Here is a 21,848-nt window from a genome sequence, read left to right on the forward strand (position 1 = left end):
AAGATCTGCCAATAAACAAATTACCATGCAAGTTTAGACCAATTTAACAACCGTTTGGCTTTTAATGAGCTTTATTTACAGTTCATACATACCAAGTATCCAGCAAAAATCAAAATACCTTTCATTGCGACCAGACATACAGTATACATGAGAAAACACGTTAATGTGGAGTGTGGATACAGCCATTTCCCTGAAATCGTAAAATACAAAACCCATGACTCATTAGCCTAGTCTGTGTTGCTGCCGTCTTGTCATTATACCATCATACTGTTGCTGAGCTGTTGGGATTGGCTCGCAGCACTGAGCGCGTGCAGCAACACTGCCGCCTGAGATGAGGCCAGTCCCGAGACTCTGGGCACAGGCTGGATGAAAAGGGCAGAGACATATGGGCCGCGGCCTAGTCCGTCCGTTGCCCAGCAACCTCTCAAACAAACCGGTGCTTCTCCACTGTTCATTTCCACCTGGAAATGTAATTTTTTTCTTCCCCAAGGCTAAAAAAAATAAAAATAAAATAAAATAAAATTCTCTTTGCTATTTCATTCACTACAGAGGTTTCATCTTGTTTAAAAAAAAGAACAAAAGGGAAAAACAAAAAAGGCAAGGAGATGTCTTTGGAGGGATCCCACGTCTCTGAAGCTAGACTACCAGCTCTCTCACAGCATTAAAAAACAACAGGGTCAGTGCACTTCTGGAGCTCCACCAGCAAACGCACGCGCTTCCTCCAAGTCCACATCCCACACTCTCTGTCCCGCAAGTCACCGGCCAAATCCAAGTCAGAGCCGGGTTTTCTGCTCTCCCATCCGCGCAGCACGTCTCTGGCTGAGGGGACGTCCGTTTTGTTTTCATTTTAGTAGATGACTTCATACACAGTGGCCTTCTTGTCTCCTGAGCCGGTTACAATGAACTGGTCATCAGGGGAGATATCACAGCTGAGGACTGATGAGGACTCCTTTGACTGGAAAAGAAAATGAAAAAAACTTAAGGAACGGCGAGTTTACGGTTACACCATGTCTAATACTAAAAAATTGAACTGCGGAACCATTTTATTTTCCTTATAGGTAGGTGTAGAACATATAAACTCACTGATATTGTATATGATAAACTCAAATTATGTAAATCTACATATAGATTTGTATAGTAAGAACAGTACTGAACACTGTACAACGCCTATTTTTTAACTCTGTAATGAAATTGATCATTAATTGCTTGCATATCTCAGCAGAAACAGCGCGGTACCTGGAATATGCTGGAGCCGTATGGAGTTCTCCATGCATTCAGTAGATTATCTTTTCCAGTACTTACAAACCATTTACCTGTAGATGAGTGGAAAAAAGCTAACGAGGCTTAGACCGAAAAATATTTGTTTTCTGTATCAAGTTTTACTTTACATTAGTAGAGTACACGAGTGTTGCATGAATAAAGACTCGTACCGCAGTAGGCAAACTTGAGTGAGAGCACGCAGCTCTCGTGGAGGTGCAGCTGGTACTTGTCTGGTTTGGAGACATGCAGCACTTCAACATTACTGCTCTCCATGCCCACGGCAAGCCACTCTCCCGTAGGACAGTAGCCCAGGGAGAAGATCTACACACACACACAAACAACCTTGTGAATGTAAACGCATCCATCTACTCCCTTTTGAGAAATTTCACAAATGAAATTACAGTGGTTGAGTGTGTGTCTGCGAGAACCGCCCTTCCAGCGTAGGGGACACTGTTCTCCGCGACTCTCCGGTGCTCCAGTACCTGGGAGGTGAAGTCGTGTTGCTGGAGCTGTCTGCCCTCTCTCAGGTCCCAGCAGCGCACCGTGTTGTCCAGTCCCCCCGTCCAGAGCTTGGTGCCGTCGTTGGAGATGTCGATACAGCTGGCTCCGTCTGTGTGGCCCTGAAACTGCCTGTGCAGCAGGAGACCGAAGGACAATACACTTAATCAACACAAATGACACCATTATGAGGCTCCAAATGACAAGCTAGACTCTCTGCCATTTTGTTCGTGTAGCTGGTGTGCGTGGCTACCTGACGAGCGTCTGGTTGTGCAGGTCCCAGACGACGATGTTGCCGTCACTGCAGCAGGAGAAGCAGACCTTGTTGTCTGGACTGATGGCCAGCGCGTAACATGCTGGAGCAGAGGACGTCAGCTCCGCCTTAATGCGGGGGGTGGGTGTGGCCAAGTCCCAGATGGACAGAGTGCTGGCTTCACCTCCCACTATCAAGGTCCGCCCATCCGGAAGGAGCTTGCATGAGCGTATATAGTTGTCCCTGTTCTGATTGGATAAACAGACAGGAAAGTATGAATGAAAATGATACATGCTGCCATCATTAGTCTGACTTACACAATAGCTGCTTAATATACATATCGTGCATTAAACATTTATTGATTATACGTTGAATACAACTGCTGTACTCAGTGGCAGCTAGTTAAGTTTCCACCATTTTTTCGCATCTGAAGAGAGTGAGGGTGTGGTGGTGATCTCACCAGGCAGTCGAGTTGGGCCATGGGACTCTTGCTGCCCGGCTGGCTGATGTCCCAGACTTTGACGCATCCTTTGCCCCCGGTGTAGACGTGCCGTGTGGAGGTGCTGATGGTGACGGCGCACACCACCTCCCCGTGGCTGAGGGTGTGGATCTGGCGGGCGTGGCGCGGGATGCCAGGGCCCAGGAGGGCATCGGGGGGGAAGGGCACCGGCTGCATCTGCCCATCCGCACTCACGTGGAACGAGTAGGCCCTGGAGAGGGGGAGAGAGGGAAGGGAGAAATGATCGAGGAGTTTGAGGTGACATCACGCTGGTTTATGGTGTCTGCAGGGGACAAAAGAGGGACAAGGAGAGGCAGAGTCGGGAAGAGATTAAAAAACAAGGCGAGGCGGCACACGCACGGCTTTCCTGAGGCGGCTGCCTGGAGGCTGGCAGGCAATCCAGGGACCCTCATGTGGGGGTGGGGTGACTCATAACCCACCTACCGCAGGAAAAACAGGAAAATGTGCCCCAGATCTCAAAGAATAATTAAACTACATTACCCAGAGTGCTTTCATGAGCGAATCTAATACAAAAACAAATAAAAGTGAGGTCTGACCACCGGTGAGCGTCCGTATCCTGCCGCGGCGGCGGCTGAGCCGTTCATCTGCTGGGAGACGAGGTGCAGGCTGGCGGCACCGTAACCTGCAGCGCCCGCCAGCTCGCCGTTAACCCCCGGTGGCGGCAGGCTAAACGGCCCGGGCGGGTATGTGCCCTGCACCGCCAGTGGGTTCCTCAGACCCAGAGCTGGATGGGGGGGGACACAGTGGGTTGTCAGCAGGAAAGTCTTGCTGCGGTCATTTGAATATTACGTGATATTTGGCATGATTTAGAACTGGATTAGCTTGCCTCACGCAATTTTATTTACAGTAGCTTATCAGTTTTTAAATAACCAAGAAGAAGAACTGAAGTCCTGCAACAATTAACCTAATGCTTTAACCATCAGACTACAAGTCACGTAACTCTACTGCAAACAAGCAACAGCCACTGAAAAGAACATAAAATGACACTGAAGAATACTACTGCCCTCTGCTGGCTGCCCTTAGCACAGCCAGCAGCTCCACTAATGAAGACCTCGTTTAGACACAAGCATTTAGCTCCCTCAAGATCAGCTACACTACAAGGCCCCGGGACTTACCGAGGGGGTCTACTCCGGGTTTGCCTGGGACGGGGCGGAACTGGGGTGGTCCGCTGGGGCCTGGCGTAGAGGAGTCTTGGGACATGGGGGTGCCTGGCTTCAGGACTGGAGTGCTGGACTTCTCTCTCTAAGAAGGCAGAGAGGTGTATGCAACTGGTATGACGATGAGGGGGAGGAGGAAGTGCTGAAAGGGTGGGCGTGGCATTTACGCAATGGTTGCGCAAGAACAATTGTTTGATGCGTGCCTGGCTCTGCGTGTGTGTGTGTGTGTGTGTGTGTGTGTGTGTGTGCGTGTGTGTGTGTGTGGGGGGGGGTACCGAAGGGGGCTCTTTGCTGCGGGAGGGGGAGGCCGTGCTGCTGGAGGAGGCCAGGGAGGTGGGGCTCGCCTGGGGCAGGGGCTCCTTGCGAGAAGGCGGGAGCTTGTCCAGGCCGTTCTCCCTGGACGAGTAGGAGTGCACGCTCCGCGGAGACGAGGGGTCCTGCGGGGAGGGAGCACACACGCGTCACGCTTCCGCACCGGCTGCGGCCCCTTCCGAGCCCAGTTCAACACGAACAACAGCCACAGCCGCGCTCACCTCATCCACCACCAAGTTGTCGTCGCTCTTGTCTGCATCGCTGCCCTGATGGAAAATGGGGAAGAAAAAAAAAAAAGAAGAAAAAGAAGTCCAGTTTAGTCTGAGATGCTGAACATGTTATTCACTTTCAGTACAAACAGTCATGCGTCATCTCATCAGGGAAGCTGAATCTTCCAACGCTGGAGAACAGTGATCAGTGATGGATCAGAGAAGGCTGACAGAAAGCACAGTGAAGTAAACACACTGAGTGCACAGCCCTGGAAATGATTCACTACAGTAAAACCATTTTTGTGTGTGGCAAGTTTTTTTTTTTTAAATGTTGCTTTTGGCAAGTGTGTGGCATCAAATGAAATGAGAGAGAAAAACTCCTCCCCCTCCTCCCATCGGACAAAGAGTAAATATGACATTTGCAATGCTGGAAGTTCATAAACCTGATCTAATTTCAAACTTTTTGTGCTGCCTGTTTTTTGTAGTTATGGATATCTTCATGTACACATGTACCAAAGTTTTAATACTTAAGGACACAGCAATATGATATTTTCCACTGTCACATGACCTTGAAATATAGGTCAAGGTCATTCGAATCAAGCGATTAAGGTTGTCATGTTATAGTTTTATGAACACAGCTTGAGAAACAAGTAGACAGACGGACCGACCGGAGGCAGAGTGCGACGTGGACAGGGCACGCTTTATTTGAAACACACACCCTACAACACATACATGCAGAGCAGCACTCACATAGTCTGTGAACTCCTTCTCATCTGCTTTTCTTTTTTTGCCATTGCTGAGGTAGTCGGAGGACCTGCCCTTGTCTCCATTTGATAAGGAGCTCTGAGAGAGAGAGAGAGAATGAATGCAGGGGGAGAAGGATAAATCTAATCAGCTCTATAACTGCTGAACCCAGAGGCAATAAAGCAGCCTAATGCATGGCTGCCTGCTGTAAGGGAGCTGGGGTGAAAGAAGGGGAAGATGGGAGAGATCCGGAGGAGCGGGAAAGGGAGCGCAAAGGTAGGATGAAAGAAGCAGGAGACAGAGAGCAGGAAAAGGAAAGAACAGAACAAAAGAGTAATTTTTAAAAAGAGGAGAGAAGATGAAACTCTACTTACTGGTCCGGCCTCACGGTCTGGGTGGAACATGGCCAGCCCGCGTAGCCCCGCAGCCAATCAAAACAAACAAACATGTCATGACAACCTGCCCAGTGACCATCAACTCCAGAGTATTGTGACAGTCGACACATTGTGCCTAATCAAACATCAGCACGCCACCCACCAAGATCACCAGTCACACCACACCTTCACCTTATACAGCCAACGGAGAAAGCATGGAGCATTTCAGAAGCACAAAACCCCGCAAATAAGCTCAGTAAGGTAATTAAAGGGAGATCAGGCAGGCGAGGCGACTGAAATGTCAGGGAGCTGCAGGTGGGCGCGGATGGAGGCTGCTCCTACCTCGGTGGTGGTCAGCGGCGGCGGCCGCTGCTGCAACAGCTTCCAGGTGGGCCCTCTCGTCCTTGGCGGCCAGCTGGGCCCCTAGCGCCCCGGAGAGAGCCAGGAGACCCGAACTCCCACCCAGGGCCAAGCCCGGGTGGGGCAGGCCCGACGGGTGTGGGCCCATGGGCAGACCCTGCGCGGCATGCTGGGCGAGGTGCTGTGCCTGGAGCTGTTGCTGGAGTGGAAAGAGAGAGAGAGAGAGAAAGAGAAAGAAAGAGAAAGAGAGGGAAACCTAGTTGAGAGGGTGTATATTTGAGCACCTGTGGTTGGTAGAGAGGGAGGTGCATCCATGGTGGGTAGAGCCAAAGGAACAGCACCGGTGCTGATCTACATTACACACACACAGCCCCCCCCCACACACACACACGCGCGCGCTCTACTTTTAAAAATAGTACCACAACAAATGGCTTTAACGTAACCGAACAAAAGTCTGATTGACCAGCAGAAGCAATCACTCAATACGCATCTAAAAGTCAAACCACAGAAAAGGCAGATTTTTTTACTAAATTCTTTCAGCCATAGCAGTTGTGGCCCTGGATCCTTTCTAACCCTCCCATGAAGCTGAGCCCTCCCAACACCCTCTCAGGGCACGCCCTATGCCGGAGGATGCGGATTTACTCCCCACCAGGAGCCTGCGCTCCCACACCACCATAATCCCAACACTCCATTCACATCCGCCTCAATCTGATCCGCCAGCCGTCCTAATCTGACTGCTAATCCACAACTCGTATTCAGATTACGATGACAACAAAACGAAAACAGCAACAAAAAAAAAGAAAAACAAAAATAAAAAAAAAAAATTTTAAAAGGGGGATGAAAAGATGGAAGTACACACTGTGGGTGGCAGAGGGGGGAGTCCACGTACCCCTATCGATGCATTCAACTCCCCCATAGTCACCTGTTTGGCGCGTTCCATAGCCTGGACCACCTGCTGCTGGTGCTGTGGACACAAGTCAGAAAACAAACAGTAAACAAACAAAACCAAACCAACAAAAGAAGCATACATGGAACCCACGCAGAGAGGCTCAGGAGTACAGCAGACCTGCATGCAGAAGCCTCGGCACAACACACTACTTGTCAGAAGCCTTATCGCAATATTACACTGTGTACATCACAAGGGAGACAAAACAGGGTGATGGTCACCTCTTTGTTAAGGTAAAAGTAATCAGAGCTTTTTTTTGGAGGAGGCCAACAGGAAAAAGAAAAACAGCGTGCGTGTAAGAGAGGGAGAAAGAAATGGTGAGTGTTTGAAAGACACACACCATGACTCAGTGTCATTTGTAAGAGTGTGTGCAGTGCTCTTTTGTTTTACCTCCTGTGAGAGGAATGGGATGAGCTGGGCACAGATCACATTCAGCCGCTTAGCAATCTCTGTCTGGAGGGAGAGAGGGACAGAACAAGGGAGGGAGATGGTCTGTCAATCAAAAGTGTGACCTGCTACATTTACGCACACACACACAGTAAATATTTCAACCCTCCACATCTGGCCAATGCTAATAGCTGCACGGTGAAGAGAGGAGTGTAAAATATTCATGCTTGGTGTCTGCTGTGCTGCCCCCAGCAGCGGTGGGCTCCCTCCTCCCCGCGAGGCAGAGCACACGGGCCGAGGACGCTTGCCCTCGCCACCACTCTACGCGCGAACCGAGCAGCCAGCAGTGGCCTGGCGGAGCAGCGGTGAGTGGTAGCTTGTCGGTCTTGATGGAAGGAGGCAAGGAATACTAGCGCTGACGATACTCTCCACGCATGCACCATTCCCTCTACGTCACTGTAAAGACCCGGGGCTGTTTGTCTTACTACCAGCTAGGGATTTGTAACAATATGCCCACACACACACACACACACACACACACACACACACACACACACACACGCGCACGCACGCGCACGCACGGTACAGTAATACAAAATTTTCCTGCAAGTGAATTACTGTCAGCATGAAGTATCCCTGCTCATTTTTTCTCGCTCTCCGTCTTTCTCCATCCTCAGGAGACAGGAAACAGACCCCCACCTCTCTGCTCGCCTCCACCCCTCCATTCCTCCATCCTTCATCACTGTTCCCACGGGAACAAATGATTTCTTGTTAGAAAATGGCAACTAGCAAATGACATCTTGGGGAAAGGGGGAAGGGGGAGGGGGCAGGAGACAGTGGAATGGGAAGGCGCAGGGTAGAAACGAGAGGAGCAGGATACAGAGGAAGGAGGGGGAGAGACAGCAGCATGAGGAGGAGGAGGAAGCGTGTGATGGTTTTATTAGCAGAGGGAATTCACGAGGCATGTGGGAGAGCAGGGCAAATGAACAGCAGAGAGGAGAGAGAGAGTCACAGAATGAGTGACAGACAGAGAGAGACACAGAGAGAGAGCAGTGACCTGATTTATAGTGAAATTCGAAGAGCAGTTGGTGCTAGTAGGAAAAGGCAAGGCAGGTTAGGAAATACAGATGCATTATGAGAGAAGACAAAGAGAAAGAGAGAGAGAGAGCGCGAGCGCGCACACACACACACCCTCCTTTATACTCTTTGAGTGCACATACTCTGCAGTCAGATTTTTTCCTTATTGGAGCTCAGATTCCACCCTGACTGATCCACTGCACACAGAACTCAAATATTTTAACCAAGAGACAGGAAAGCTGCACTGCACAGAGCAGGGAGGCAGGGAGCGCTCAACTGACCAGCCTGAAGGGCCGCCATCACCTTCACGGCACAGACATTCAGGACAGCAGAGTACAACGCTCTTTGTCTTATTGGCTTTGGGAGTTTGCCCTCACCTGTTTGTGCATCTCGATGTTGAGGCCATAGGACATTTCATAGTACTGAAAAGCAAAGGAGAACAGAATGTCATGAGATATCAGCTCCAGCTCACGGCAGCACACTGGCAGCACAACACACTGGTGGCAGCGAGACTCTGGGTGTTTGTGCCTTCGCGAAGCTGCTGGAAGAGGCTGCCTGTCCAAATGGTTCTGCCCGCGGCCCGCGGGCCAAGCGAGCCTGGACGCTCGGGGCTTGCTGGACGTGGGTCTGAGGTACTGGCACTAGTCAGAACTGGGCGGGATTCTCAGAATCCCCACCAGCTGGGTCAGCTGGATGCAAAATACTGACCTGGCAGAGTGCACAGGGAAAAATGAGAGAGGCAGAGAGAAAGTGTGTGTGTGTGTGTGTGTGTGTGTGTGTGTGTGTGTGTGTGTGTGTGTGTGAGAAAGAAGGAGGGAGAATGAGAGGAAGAGAGAGAAAAGAGCACATGCAATAAAAGAAGCTGCCCTGACAGCTGCCCGTTGTATTCCGCAGCCTTGCCAAGAACCCACAGTTGCTAGGCGACTCTCGGACTCAAAATTATGAGCCAAAAAAAATATACAAAAAAAAAACAAAAACTAAAAAAATGTTTAAAAAATAAATAAATAGAGGGAGCACGGGAGCAAGAGAGAGAGTGTGAGCGCACACACAGAGCTGGTCAGGGTTACTACTAAGCTACATGATTGAGAACATACCTGTAAACAATACACACACACACAAAGTACAAAAACCCTCACCCAAACCAGTGGGTCTGACAGAGGAGATGGTCCACACTGATCTGGGGGGAAAACGTACAAGACTGTCTTCGAGAGATTCATGTGTGAGCATACGTGAGCGTGTCTGTCTCACCATCACGTAGTGCCTCTGGATTTCTGTCTTCTCTGTGGCCAGTTTTTCACACTCCAGCTTTAGGCTGTAGGGAGGAGACAAAAGGGTCATTTGAAGGTCGAAGGAAAGGCCAGGGAAACCAAACTCTCAGCGTGCAGACCGTGTTGATATGGACTAGACACGCCACTCATTATTTATCAGTTTAATTTGCTTCAAGTAAAGTGGTCCAACCCATCACACTTGAGTTCTATTTGGTGTCCAGTGTATCTACGACCCATGACCCCTGCGACCACAATAATCCTGAGAAGGGGAGAAAATTAAAAAGACATTCAACCAAAAGTTTGACAAACCACATGACCTTAACACCCCATCACACAGCAATTCCTTCCCTGGGTGACATCTCATCCAGTTCCTCTACAGCAATGCCTTCGCAATCAGACAGACAGACAGGCAGACAGGCAGACAGGCAGACAGGCAGGGATGGACAGACAGACAGAGGCAGACATGATCTCCGTTGCTGTACGTTAGCTGCTCTCCAGCACAGCTGACTTGTTTGCAAGGTGTAGATTTATGTGTGCCGAGTGCGAAGGGGCCTGGGAAAATTAGAATATGATTAATACTGCGACATTAGTGCACTGCAACAGGTAATAACGGCACATCCGCTCACGGTCGGTGGGGCTGTGCTGCTGCCGATAATTGACTCATTTATCACCTCCAGCAAGGGGGGGTGGAGGTGGGGGGATTTACTGGGGGGTGGGGGAGGAGTAGGGGGTGGGCTGTGGGGTTGGGGGTGGGGGGCAGTTAAATTCGCCTGATAGATTTTATTACTGTGGAATTGCTTTGCTGCAGAAGTCACCCCCGTTGCTGGATTGCAGAGGAACGGATAAATCTATGGGAGCACATTCACATAGACAACCTTTCCTTATTTATTCCTCCCTCCACCCCCCTGCTCTCTCTCCCTCCTTCTCTCTCTCTCCCTCCTTCTCTCTCTCTCCCTCCGTCACTCTGAGTTAGTCGGCCTCGGCGCTGCAGTGCAGGCATCGGGACACACACACACACACACACCTCTGAAATCTGCCTGTAATGACGGGCAAGCGCGGCCCACACCCGGGATCAAGAATCGGGAGGCAAATTTACGGACGACGTTAAATCTAGCAGACAGGCCGCAGGAGGGCAGAGTCTCGGGGGGTCCTAAAAAGGGGGTAAAACATGTCCTCAGATGGACAGCAGGGCAGGGACACGAAGACACTGGGGCTTGTGTGTGTGGAGAGAGACAGGAGGAGAAGACCCTGCGGGCCCACTGGGGAGGGGCGGAGAGAGTCTAAGGTATAGATAGAGAGATAGATAGAGAGATAGATAGAGAGAGAGATAATCGCACACAGATATACACAAAAAATTTATTTATTTTAGTAAAGGATCTGCCTTCACATGCATGCTATTATCAGAGTTGGAGAGCGTGAAAAGGGGTGTAGAATCATGTGGGGGGGGCTAGAGGCTCATAGTATTTTGTGTAGAAATGACTGCATATGATAATTAGTCTGAGTCTCAGCAGAAAGAGGGAGAGAAAGAAAGGAGTGCAAGCGAGAGAGAGAGAGAGACACACACACACACACACACACACACACAGAGACAGTGAGAGAACGAGGGGAACTTTTCCAATCTCTCCCTTGCACTGACAGCAGATAAGATGATCGCTAGAACAAATCCGCAACCTGCCAGCACCACGACAGCTCTGTCAGCAGAGTAGTTACCCAACACACACACACACACACACACAGACACACACACACACACACCGCCCCCAATTACCACACACACTCAGCGAAATGAAAAAGCCAGCGCCGATCATTAATAGCATCTCAATTAAAATGCCCGAGAAAACAAACAGTTTCCCCAGGTTGTGCTGGGGAGATCAGACCAATCAAACGCTTCGCTCCAAGCCCTCTCATGCCATGCTTTACATCTCTGCAGGCGCCGACAGTCTCATCAGACATTAGACCTTCTCAGGACAAGTATTCCCCTCGCTCTCATACACCCTCATGGAGAAGATGAACACACGCTACTAAAATGGCCCATTATGCTCAGAAATAAATTGGCTTCATGTACATACTTTTCCTAGAGGCACAAATGCCCCCCAAACCAAGTCTGAGCCTACAGCAGCACAAATCAATCTACGCTTGCACATGTACGTGCACACACACAAAAAATATTCCACAAAAACATGGCTAACACATGTTCCAAATGCGCACACACTCCCACAGCAGAGCCTGTGCCACATATACACTCACAGCGCATACTGTGCTAGCCGCCAGCCCATAACCCTTGCACAGTGGTAGCCTATGGACATGTGCAGCATTCTTAAAGTGGTCCTGCTTTGTGTGTGTGTGTGTGTGTGTGTGCCCACGCAGGGATGGGCCGAATGAGGATCATTACGTTAATGAGAGCCTCCTGTCTGCAGTCTCTCCCTCCTTGCCATTTAGAAGACCTCATAGAAACATGTGCACGCGCACACACACACGTAAAAAACATGCCAAGCAAAACCACTTTTTTTCCTGTGTTTTTCAGGCTCTAGCCTGGTTAGTCTGGTCCATGTTTCTTCTGTTCAGTCACAGAGGGGAGCAGGTCCCTTTAGTGTCTTTTCTTATAAAGCCCTTACACACACACACACACACACACACACACACATCCCAGAGCCCTTCAGCTCACCTCACTTTACCTCCCTCTCTTTCCCATCCCCTAATCCAAGAATCAGACGGCAGCTTCAATCAACAGAGCTAAAATTAAAATCTAAGCCACGCTATGTATAGCCACGATCTGTCTCTGCCAGTGTGTGTGTGTGTGTGTGTGTGTGTGTGTGTGTGTGTGTGTGTGTGTGTGGGCGGGCATGTTTCCCTAGGACATGGCTAAGTCCCCAGGGGGCCTTGATTATGAGCGAGACAATGCAACCTGGCACTGGAGCTGGAAGAGAGAGCCCGGAGTATGCCATTGGGAATCTGCTCGCCTGACCCACGGGAAAGTGGAAATTTCGCAAAAAGACCCCACGACACCTCGCACGCCACCTTTCAGTCCTGGCAGGGAAACACCAACCTCATGCCACTTCTGTAACAACTTTCAAACAAAGCGTGGCATCAATGTGGTACCCCAAAGCCAACAACTTCAGCAGTTCTGAAGATCTGAACATTACTGCACGTCCACTGCTGTAGCTTTGCATGTCATTAGTGGCTGCTCCGTTTTCCTGTGTTTGTCACATGTAAAGATCAAAAGACATTTTACATCAGGATAACAATGCAAATGTGCAACAGTGGTCCGATTCAAATGTTTGGTAAAATGCAACAGAGAGAGAAAATTCATTTGATATTTGTTTGATGGATTAAAAAAACAAAACAAAACAAAAAACAAAACACAAAACACTCTGGCTGGGTTTATGCATGTGCGTACGTGTGTGTGTGTGTGTAGCAGAGCAAACACAGCCAACACCAGCGTCAATGAAATATGCGCAAAATCAGCAGGCATTAGCACGGCTGCGCTGCTGTTTGGATAGGGATGCTTGGATTTGATTGGGCTGAGCACTTGAATGGGGCCCCACAATGGGAGTGTGGAGGATCTGGCCATCACGCCTCGGAGACCCAGAGTGACAATCGTGTGAAGATGTGCCAAGAAAGAGGAAGCGGAAAAACAGAAAGAAGGAGAGAGAGAGAGAGAGAGAGAGAGAGAGAGAGAGAGAGAACGAGAGAGAGAGAGAGAGAGAGAACAAGCACGCGTTGGGATACTGAGGGGAGGAGGGGGACACTAGCAGAGTCCCAGATATGCCAGGCAGCCATGCCTACTCAGGCCACATTCCTGGGATTCAGAGTGTACATCAAACACCTCTCACAAATGCCCCAGAATCAAAGGGATGGGTGTGTGTCTGTATGTGAATTTAAGAGAGAGCTGGGGTGTTGGGGTGTCTCTCTGTGTGTGTGTGTGTGTGTGTGTGTGTGTGTGTCTCTGTGTGTGTGTGAGAAATTAAGAGAGAGCAGGGGTGTTGAGGGGTGTGTGTGCGCGAGTGTGTGTGTGTGTATTTAAGAGAGAGCAGTGGTTGGTGTGTGTGTTCTGCGCAGATCTTCCAACCAAAGCAGTCCCAGGCTAGAGTTCGATCAATTTCAGCAATTCTTAAGGCTTTGTGATACTGACGGAAACATGCCTTTTCTCAACAAAAAATATCCAACAAATATTAATACTTATTAAATACAACAAATTAGACTTAAAACTGAGATACTCAGGTACAGCCCCTTTTCCAAGTTAGATATATAACCTCTCTCTAATCAAGAGATCAGTCAGACTCTGTAAGGCTCCCAAAGATGAGGTCATAGTGAATCCGCCTCTGACGCCATTTTTCTCAACACGAACAGAGACTTTTTTTCTAGACAAATATTTTCCCTGCAGATAATGTTATGGCAAGAGCTCTGGTTTTCTTTGGACACACATACACTAAAAAAAACCCCCACATATTAAAGCAGAATAGGGATCTTTCTTCATGAAGGAGCATTAGCCTCGGAAGTGATTAAAACCCGACCGTTGCTATGGTTACAGTCTGAAGTGTTTATGGCTATTGTGGAGAGGTGTTCTACACAGCAGCTCTGTTACACACTAATGCTAAAACAGTGAGTGAATCGCTGTTGTTGTTACCGCTTCGGCGCGCGAGACTGATGGGAAGCGTCCACAAGGTGGCGTCTCACCTGTGGTACTGGGTCTGCAGGAACTGAAACTCCTCCTTGATGCGGTCCAGGGTCTCGGGGTAGGTGAGCTTCAGAGACTGGGCCGTGCCTGTCGCTGCTGCGGCCGCGGCTGCAGCCGCCGCCGCCGCCGCCGCCGAGGACCCAGGGGGTGGCTGAAGGGGTGCCTGCCAGAAAAACAGGACAGGTCGGCGTCAGAGAGGGCGTGGCTGTGACGTTGAGCACAGGGCGAGTCTATTTGCAGCCAGACGTAGTTAAAACCTCGGCGTCCGAGAGGCACAAGGCTAGGACTTCCCCCTCCATTAGTAACGCGAGCTCGGGGTATGTTCAGTTACCACGTTACCGCACGAACCTCAGGACTGCGTCCTAGCAATAGAGCAAACAACGCAGAGTGGGACTACTTCACAAAATCAACATTTTTGAAAGCGCAATGTAGTGTCCTTTCGGTTGGGAAGGGCGTGTGTGTGTGTGTGTGTGTGTGTGTGAGTGAGAGAGAGAGAGAGAGAGATGTATACACACTCACAGACATTGTGTACAAGGCAAAACTGAAGGACACAGATGAAAGACAAGCTCCCCACCAAGAGCTGTAATGATGGGGGGGGGGGTCTGACACAGTGACCATTGTTAAGGGATAATGCATTAGAGACAGATGTGTGCTTGTGTGTGTGTGTGCACGCACGCATGCATGTATGTGACGGTGTGTGCGCATGCTCAGGAGCAAGGGAAGAGACATTTGCTTAAAAAACATTTGCTTAAAATTAAGCATGGATTAGAATGGGACGCAAGAAAGACTGACTTTGTCAGGGTGCTGCACCTACTAGCAGGCTTCTCCCTGCCAGCCGGGGCAATTAGGCCCCTGGCCTCAGGCAAACGCATACAGACAGGCAGACAAAGCCCATCCGTGGACCTGGAAGGCCTGGCGGCGCGTCTGCCTCCGCAGACTCCCAGCAGAGGTCCTCTCGCCAGCCTCCACACGCTGCTGCTCAGCGTTTTGCTCACACAAACAGATTTGTTTTGGGGGGGTTTTTATTCCCCCCTCCTTTTAATGAGCCCGTGGAGAGAGAGCGAGAGAGAGGGAGAAGCGGCCGGAGGGGTGCGGGCGAGCGAAGCGCCCGTCGGGCGACGGTCGTGAGCACCGCCGCCATTTGGCGCCGCATAATCGCTGCCGTTCGACGCTCAGAACCCAGAAGGCGAGCCGAGCTCGCAGTGTGCACATCAGTCATTGCCCTGCGAACTCTGTGCGTGAGATCTGACGCAAGCACGGTGGCAAAGGACATTCGAGGCTTGCCCTGAGAAAGGTGCCAGAGTGTTAGTTGACGCGCGGTGGGGGCCGGGGACAGGACTTTCGGGGGGCTGGGTGGGATGAGGTGGGGTGAGGGGAGCCCCTTGGCCAGGGGCTCAGGAGAGGGTTGGCGCATTGTTAGAGTGCCCGTAACGAGCTCCTCTCTGCAACACTGCAATTCAATCCGCCGCCCCCATGCCTGTGCTCACGCTGCTCCGACCTAGCAGGGAGCACGCACACACATCAATTACTCCTCCCATGCTAAAGAAAGGAGCTCGAGGAACAAGAGGAGGAAGGCCAATGGAGTGGGGGGGGAGGAGGAGAAAGAAAGACAGGAAGGGAGGGAGGATGGCACTTGGCTCTGTTCTGTTCCTTCTCTTTATCTCCCAACCCCCGCCGCCTCTGTTCTGATATTCACCTCCCATTGTGTGCCTCTATGCACAGGTGCAAAGACACTTCCGGAAAAGGAAGTAAGGCCCTTTTACTAAAGGGCTGGCAAATGAAGTGCCAGTGAACAGACTTCATGAAGCTTCATGAAGACAGACCCCAATACGAGAAGTGCTGAGGCCTGCCGCTGCCATGCCATAACAAAACCATTTTGGTTCAAGTTCTGTTTCTTTGGCTAGGGTGCGGCAGCCATTTTGGGTCCATGTTTGCACGGATTCACCATATCTGTTGTGTCCAGGGGACCTGCTGGCACATCTTCAGTAACATCATCCTGTCTGGTCCCTCCAGCAACCTGCCAAGAGCCAGAGGGGGACCAAGCAGCAGCGTCAGACCTGCAATGGCCTTTGTCTCCTGGTCTCATTAAACTGCTGCAGTTTTAACGTGACCCTGAATCAGTGCAGGAAGTTCCAAAAAGGCATCCAGGGTTGGTAATAATTTAAACTGGTGCTAAATTCAGCACCAGAGATCTTTAAAGGGAAATGGTGTCCAAAATTATGTCTTTACTTGATCCTTTAGTAAAGGAAGACTGTAGTAGTGTAGGGCAGGTACTCTACAGCTAGCATTTGGCTATTTTTATACACAAATGTAAATATATCCCAGTGTATTTTGCAAAGAAAAAATGGGGAGAAAATAAATAAATAATTTTTAAAAATAATCGCAGGATGTTTCAAAGCATAGTTCTCTGTAAACACTGTTTTTTTTCTGTTTTGTTTTTTTTCACATCATACAGTGAAGACCTTTCAAATACTTCTGTCTACCATTTTACAAACAAACTGAAAAGGAGTAAAAGCATGCGAGTGCTTGCTCTTACACATCTTACAGCTGACGCTCCGGCTCAGAAGCCCGCCCGCACTGCCCCAAGACCCCTGCTCTTATCCCCTTGGGGTCTGAAACAACAGTTGCTTTCATTTTGTCAGAGGTCTGACGGGGAGACACACATGACTGCCATGCTGGCACACCCTGAGAATCGTGGCCTCTGTGGCCAGGCATGCCAACATCTGCCACCATGTTTATCTCCCCTTTGAGGAAGATGTTTCTGTCTCCCACACAAATTGCTGGAGATGACTGGGCCCTCCAACACTAACTAGAAGGTTCGAACTTATCTGTAAACATGACACAAAGATGGGGTGCGCTGGAAAAGGTGAACGTGCATCAAACTAATAAAGAGACTTTCACATGCGTCTGCTGACATCGTTGGTTACTTGAGCTTCCGTGGGAGCCCCGACAGGCGCTGCCTCTGTGGCTTGAGTGAGCGCGCTAATTATAATCACACTTTCCCAGGAAAAAAAAACAGTTAGAGTTAACATCCAGCCAGCCGAACGAGTTGCACCTCTGAGCACGGAGCATAGGGTAGCACAACAGCTTTCCTTTGAGAGAGAGAGAGAGAGAGAGAGAGAGAGAGAGAGAGAGAGAGAGAGAGAGAGAGAGAGAGAGAGAGAGAGAGAGAGAATACCTCCATCCTTTATCCTGGAGGTGTGATACACAAACACAGCACAAAGCATGACAAGCGCAGATGCGTGTGCAGCGTGGCGACCCTGCGTAAAGCCTTTGAAGTTTAGGACTCAACGAGCCATTCAAATAAAGTGTCAACAACCACCGGTTATTTGCATATTAAAAGCACCGCCCCAGGAATCTGACCTGAGCACAGCCCGATTTTACTGATCCCAGCAGTTCTGAGCTCCAAGGTATGGCCCAGAAAACTTAGAGGGGCCTGGTGTGAGTGAGTGTGTGTGTGTTTTGGGAGGTGGGACTGGCACCTGTTTCATTAGTGCCACACATCGTTTCTCTCCCGTCTCCACAAGCTCGTTATGCAAATTTTCACTGCTGTCAGGCTGCATTAGCGGTGCCGGACGGCTGCCTTGTCAGATGCATTAATTGCTGTAGGTGCTTTCCTTTATTAGGTAACCACGAGCCCGTTTGTCTTTCTGTTATGGGGATTTTAAGCAGCTGCATCACACTTCCTCAGACCCGGCGCTGCCCAGGACCCAATCGCGCCATGCAATGCTCTGGATCCAGAGCACGTGCGCCACAGCGGGCACGGATGAGCTGCCCAAGCAGCCTTCCAGGGCCTGAGTGACAGGAGCCGTCGGGAATGTGGGAAACTTTGAGCACGGGCTGAAATGACGCAGGAGGCACTGTCGTACCAGCTCACCCACTGAGCCACAGGAGATCCCTGGTGAGCCGCTGGTGGTGGAATGCATTCTCGGTTTCTGATCTAGGCTGAGTGTGTCATCTAGGCTGAACCCCCCCCCAAGCAGATAAAGCTGGAATGTGGGTAGGGGAGGCAGCTCCTTGAATCACAAAAAAAAAGGAACAACTCATATGCAGAAGAACTGAAGGGAGCTGCCCACTGCTGCCAGCTACTAGTACCCCCACCCTTCAGTGACCAGAGATGACTGACATCTTAAATGAGTTCAGATTACTGGTCTTCATCTCTGATCCTCTTCAGCCCTTCAGGAACAGACATGTGCGATTCTGCCAGAAGGTCTTTATAGAGTTCTGTATATCGAGTTATGCAGTGACGGTACATGGAATGCTTGATTAGGCTATGAACTAAACGTTCTTCTGGAGTCGGCCTTCTAGGAGCATGGCCACAGAAAGCTAGCTTAAATGACAGCTACAAGAAATGTAGGTCATCATACCTGACAAATATGTGATCCCTGACTGTTCATCTTCTAAGACTCTAAATAGCTGGGTGTAACTATGGGAGAAAATAGATCCTGAATATGAAAACACAGAAGCCATTTGACAACAACTCTGAATGTGTTTCAGAAATGTATTTAAACATCCACAAGATCAAGTTTAAATCTAGTGGTCACTTACTCCCATTGTGTTTTTTGTGGCTGTCCCTTTTCCTGACCCAACAAGGGTTGCGCTGCTGTACCTGTAACAAGTCGTCACCCCCCCGTCGTCTACAATAACTGCGAAGGTTAGTAAACATAGAAAGAGACCCTAATCATTTACAGCATTTAGCTGACGCTTTCATCCAAAGTGACTTACAATTATGACTGAGTACAACTTGAGCAATTGAGGGTTAGGGCCTTGCTCAGGGACAGTGGCAGTGGTGGGGCTTGAACTATCAACCATCCAATCACAAGTCAAGTACCTTAACCTCTGAGCTACCACTGCCCAATCAGCATCGAAGCTTGATAGCTCATTCCTTTCTAAACATATCAAAGCTACCGGATATGAAACACGTTTTTTCCTGCACTATATGTTCACACCTGTGCACTGGCACAATGACGATAAAGTTAAACTGAATTGAATAAGTGATGTCTGAATGAAGGCCACGGGCCAAGGTTCTCTCTCTGTGCAGCACAGGTACACATTCCACAGCAAGATCATAACAATTCCAGCCAGGCGGGTGCACGTCTCCGACCATTTCAAACCAATGATGAGAGAGTAGGAAGGCTTACTGGAGTTGACTGGGGCTTGCATACATGCATGCACATGCGCGCACACGCACACACACACACACACAGACCCTGGTGCATCTGCCTTCACGTCACACAACCCCATTCCCTAGTGGAATCTCATTTCCATCCCTTAGGAAATGAACGGTAGAGAATTCCAGGGATAGGTGCTTAGGGCCACTGGGGGAAGGGTGGGTTACGTGTGGGGAAATCTCAGGGAGCGTCCCAATAAGCTGCCTGTATCAACAATATGTTCTAACTGTTCTAAAACTAAAGAATTTTATACATTGCAAGTACAAGACAGACAATTTTATTTCCACTGAACATGATATTTACAAATTACACCAGCTTATGAGCAATGTCTTGTTTTGGGAAGACAAAAGGCAAACGTTTTTAAATGCCAAGTGGTCTATACTTTTTAAGATTTTGCTGTTTATTTCAGAACTAGAAATTGAGGTTTACTAAAGCCATGATGATTCATTAAATTAATGAGTCTAGTTCACTACTGTACACGCATGGACAGGGCTTCAGTGTATCAAATTTCGTCCACTACTGCACTGTTACAACTGATTAACACACTTGCACAACCAGGACAATTTAAAAGCATATTATATGTAGTACATTTAAGTTAACAGACCTCTATGAAGCCAGTCCACACCAAAGATAAACAACTTCACCGTCCCACACCAACAACTCGAGGACTGGCCCATTCTGAACCATAAAACAAGTTGGTAACGGTTAATTTGGCGAAACGGTAACAGCTACTTCTAAAACAACCTTGAGGCCGATTTTAAGCGCAAAGTGTTGACTTTAGTCAAGTGCTTTTACCATAAGCTAGTTTCAAAATCCAAGGGAATGTTTAACACGTTCAACAAACAAAGGGTGTCCACAAACTGTTTTAATAAAGGATTCCAGCGAATTGGACACAGTTCAGTAATAACGTTTTTCGTGAAGTGGCGCAACTTACCGAAGGTCGATTCTGGGGAAACATTGTTGGATGCCGGTTTGTTGCGATTCAGCGGTCTTCTTCCAGCGTTATTATTATTATTAGTAGTAGTAGTAGTATTTAAGGCTGTTGTGCGACCGGCGGAGTTTTGAACCTATTGTGGCTCTCACAAGTACATTTGGCCTTGTTTCAGTGGCGGCAATGGTAGGCAGGGGCTCGAGCTAGCCTCGGCTCGCTCCTTCCTCGCTCGAGACTCCCTTTGTTCTGTTTACCGTCGACCCGCAGAAAAGGAACACAATCTGGCCACAAGATGCGCGCGCTCGGGCTCGAGTCTTCCTCGCGTCGCACCTCGAACAAGGGAACGACCGGCGCTCGGGTCTCACCGGCTCCACACCGCGCCGTATTTCGCCGTCAAAAAAAGAAGAGGAAAAAAAAGAAGAAGAAGAAGAGGTGGCTAGCTAGTTATCTACCTCCCGAGGCGGACACGACACGACACTCAGCGCAGCCGCAGCCTCTTTTGTCTCGCCCCAAAGTCCCACTCCTTTCACACAACACTCTCGCCTTCTCGCCCGTTTCGCTCTCCTTCCTTGCTGAACCTGCAAAGCTTTTCAATGGGAGATTCGGGTTCTTTTCTTGTGAGAAACACGCACAAATCCCTCCCGCAGCGCGTCTGAGGGGGGGGGGGGGGGGGTTGTCTGCCTAATTTCTCATTCTCACTAGCAATTGTAAATAAAAGTCTTAGGGGAACCAAGCTAGTGCTTTGATCTTTATTAACCGACGTTAAAATTACAGTTTTGCAAGAGTTGAGCAATTGATACAGAATAAGGCCCTGGAAATATTTTTGCTCGTTATCAAAATAAAAGGCTCGTCTTTTTGTGTGAATGTTCGTGATGTAAACCTCGTGTTTTCGATGTTGATCAATTACATTTACACCACAAACTAAATCACCCTCTGTAGGTTACATATCCCCTTTGGATTTTCAAATTGTATATACAGTATATGTCGAATTTCAATAGAAAATCGGGTGCAGTTGAATTGTTCAATGATTGAATGAAATCTCCACGTGGGGTTTGACCCAGCCACAATCAACATTAGATAAAGTACCCAATCAGCGTTCAAAATACCCACGTGGGGTAAACTGACCTTAAGTTGATTGGACCGCGTCACTACTATGGTCCCCCAAAACGTCAATCAAGCGTACACAAACGACCGAGAAAACATTTAACTCTTTCGCTGCACGGAACGGAGATTGAATTCAATTGCTTTTGTGATGAAAAGTATTGTTATCTGTATTATTGTTTTAATTCGTTTTACAGTCTTACATATCGCCAACAGTTGATTGCTGTAGGTTGTCAGTATGTGCAGAAACGTCTCCTAACCTTGTCTCTTTTGTAACATTATCAAGCTACATTCAAACGTCAGTAATTCCGTAATTCAGTAACCATGCTGCGTAGAAGATATCCAGTTTGGATCTTGTTAACTTGCCCAGCGTGACTATTAACGAGCTTTGGTGGAACACACACACACACACACACACATACACACACACACACACACACACACACACACACACATACATACATACATACATATATATATATATATAGATATAGATATATATATATCTATATCTATATATATATATCAGATTATATAGATAATGTTATTTTCTGTAGTATGTGCTAGTAAACCCGTTTACCCTCTCAGAAAGAGCTAGAAAT

General features: G+C 48.9%; 1 protein-coding gene across 13 annotated transcripts; it reads right to left on the reverse strand.

The window, feature by feature from the left end:
• Window positions 1-38: 38 nt before the first annotated feature.
• Window positions 39-20,739, reverse strand: tle2a (TLE family member 2, transcriptional corepressor a). 13 transcript variants are annotated; one of them, XM_081708484.1, is made up of 20 exons: window positions 20,149-20,738; window positions 14,043-14,206; window positions 9,346-9,409; window positions 8,475-8,519; window positions 7,024-7,086; window positions 6,577-6,651; window positions 5,669-5,886; window positions 5,328-5,373; window positions 4,960-5,052; window positions 4,222-4,266; window positions 3,964-4,125; window positions 3,647-3,773; window positions 3,068-3,255; window positions 2,871-2,950; window positions 2,472-2,721; window positions 2,012-2,259; window positions 1,743-1,890; window positions 1,431-1,581; window positions 1,237-1,313; window positions 39-955 (listed from the first exon to the last, which is right to left on the reverse strand). In XM_081708484.1, exons 1-20 carry the CDS (start codon window positions 20,170-20,172, stop codon window positions 848-850), a joined length of 2,376 nt encoding a protein of 791 aa, XP_081564610.1. In that variant the 5' UTR covers window positions 20,173-20,738; the 3' UTR covers window positions 39-847. The 13 variants fall into 13 exon arrangements, with proteins under 13 accessions (XP_081564610.1, XP_081564608.1, XP_081564613.1 ...); XM_081708482.1 differs by having other exon boundaries at window positions 6,547-6,651; XM_081708487.1 differs by having other exon boundaries at window positions 6,610-6,651; window positions 20,149-20,737.
• Window positions 20,740-21,848: the final 1,109 nt, after the last annotated feature.

This window comes from Electrophorus electricus, chromosome 26, assembly GCF_041902795.1.
Source record: "Electrophorus electricus isolate QZ-2024a chromosome 26, ASM4190279v1, whole genome shotgun sequence".
NCBI classification, from domain to species: Eukaryota; Metazoa; Chordata; class Actinopteri; order Gymnotiformes; family Gymnotidae; genus Electrophorus; species Electrophorus electricus.

Coding starts and splice junctions, on each gene's coding strand:
- tle2a (XM_081708482.1), bottom strand. CDS start 20,172: ATGTTTCCCCAGAATCGACCTTCG. Junction 14,207..20,148: donor TTCCCCAGAATCGACCTTCG/GTAAGTTGCGCC, acceptor TTTTTCTGGCAG/GCACCCCTTCAGCCACCCCC. Junction 5,053..5,327: donor CAGACCGTGAGGCCGGACCA/GTAAGTAGAGTT, acceptor TCTCTCTCTCAG/AGCTCCTTATCAAATGGAGA.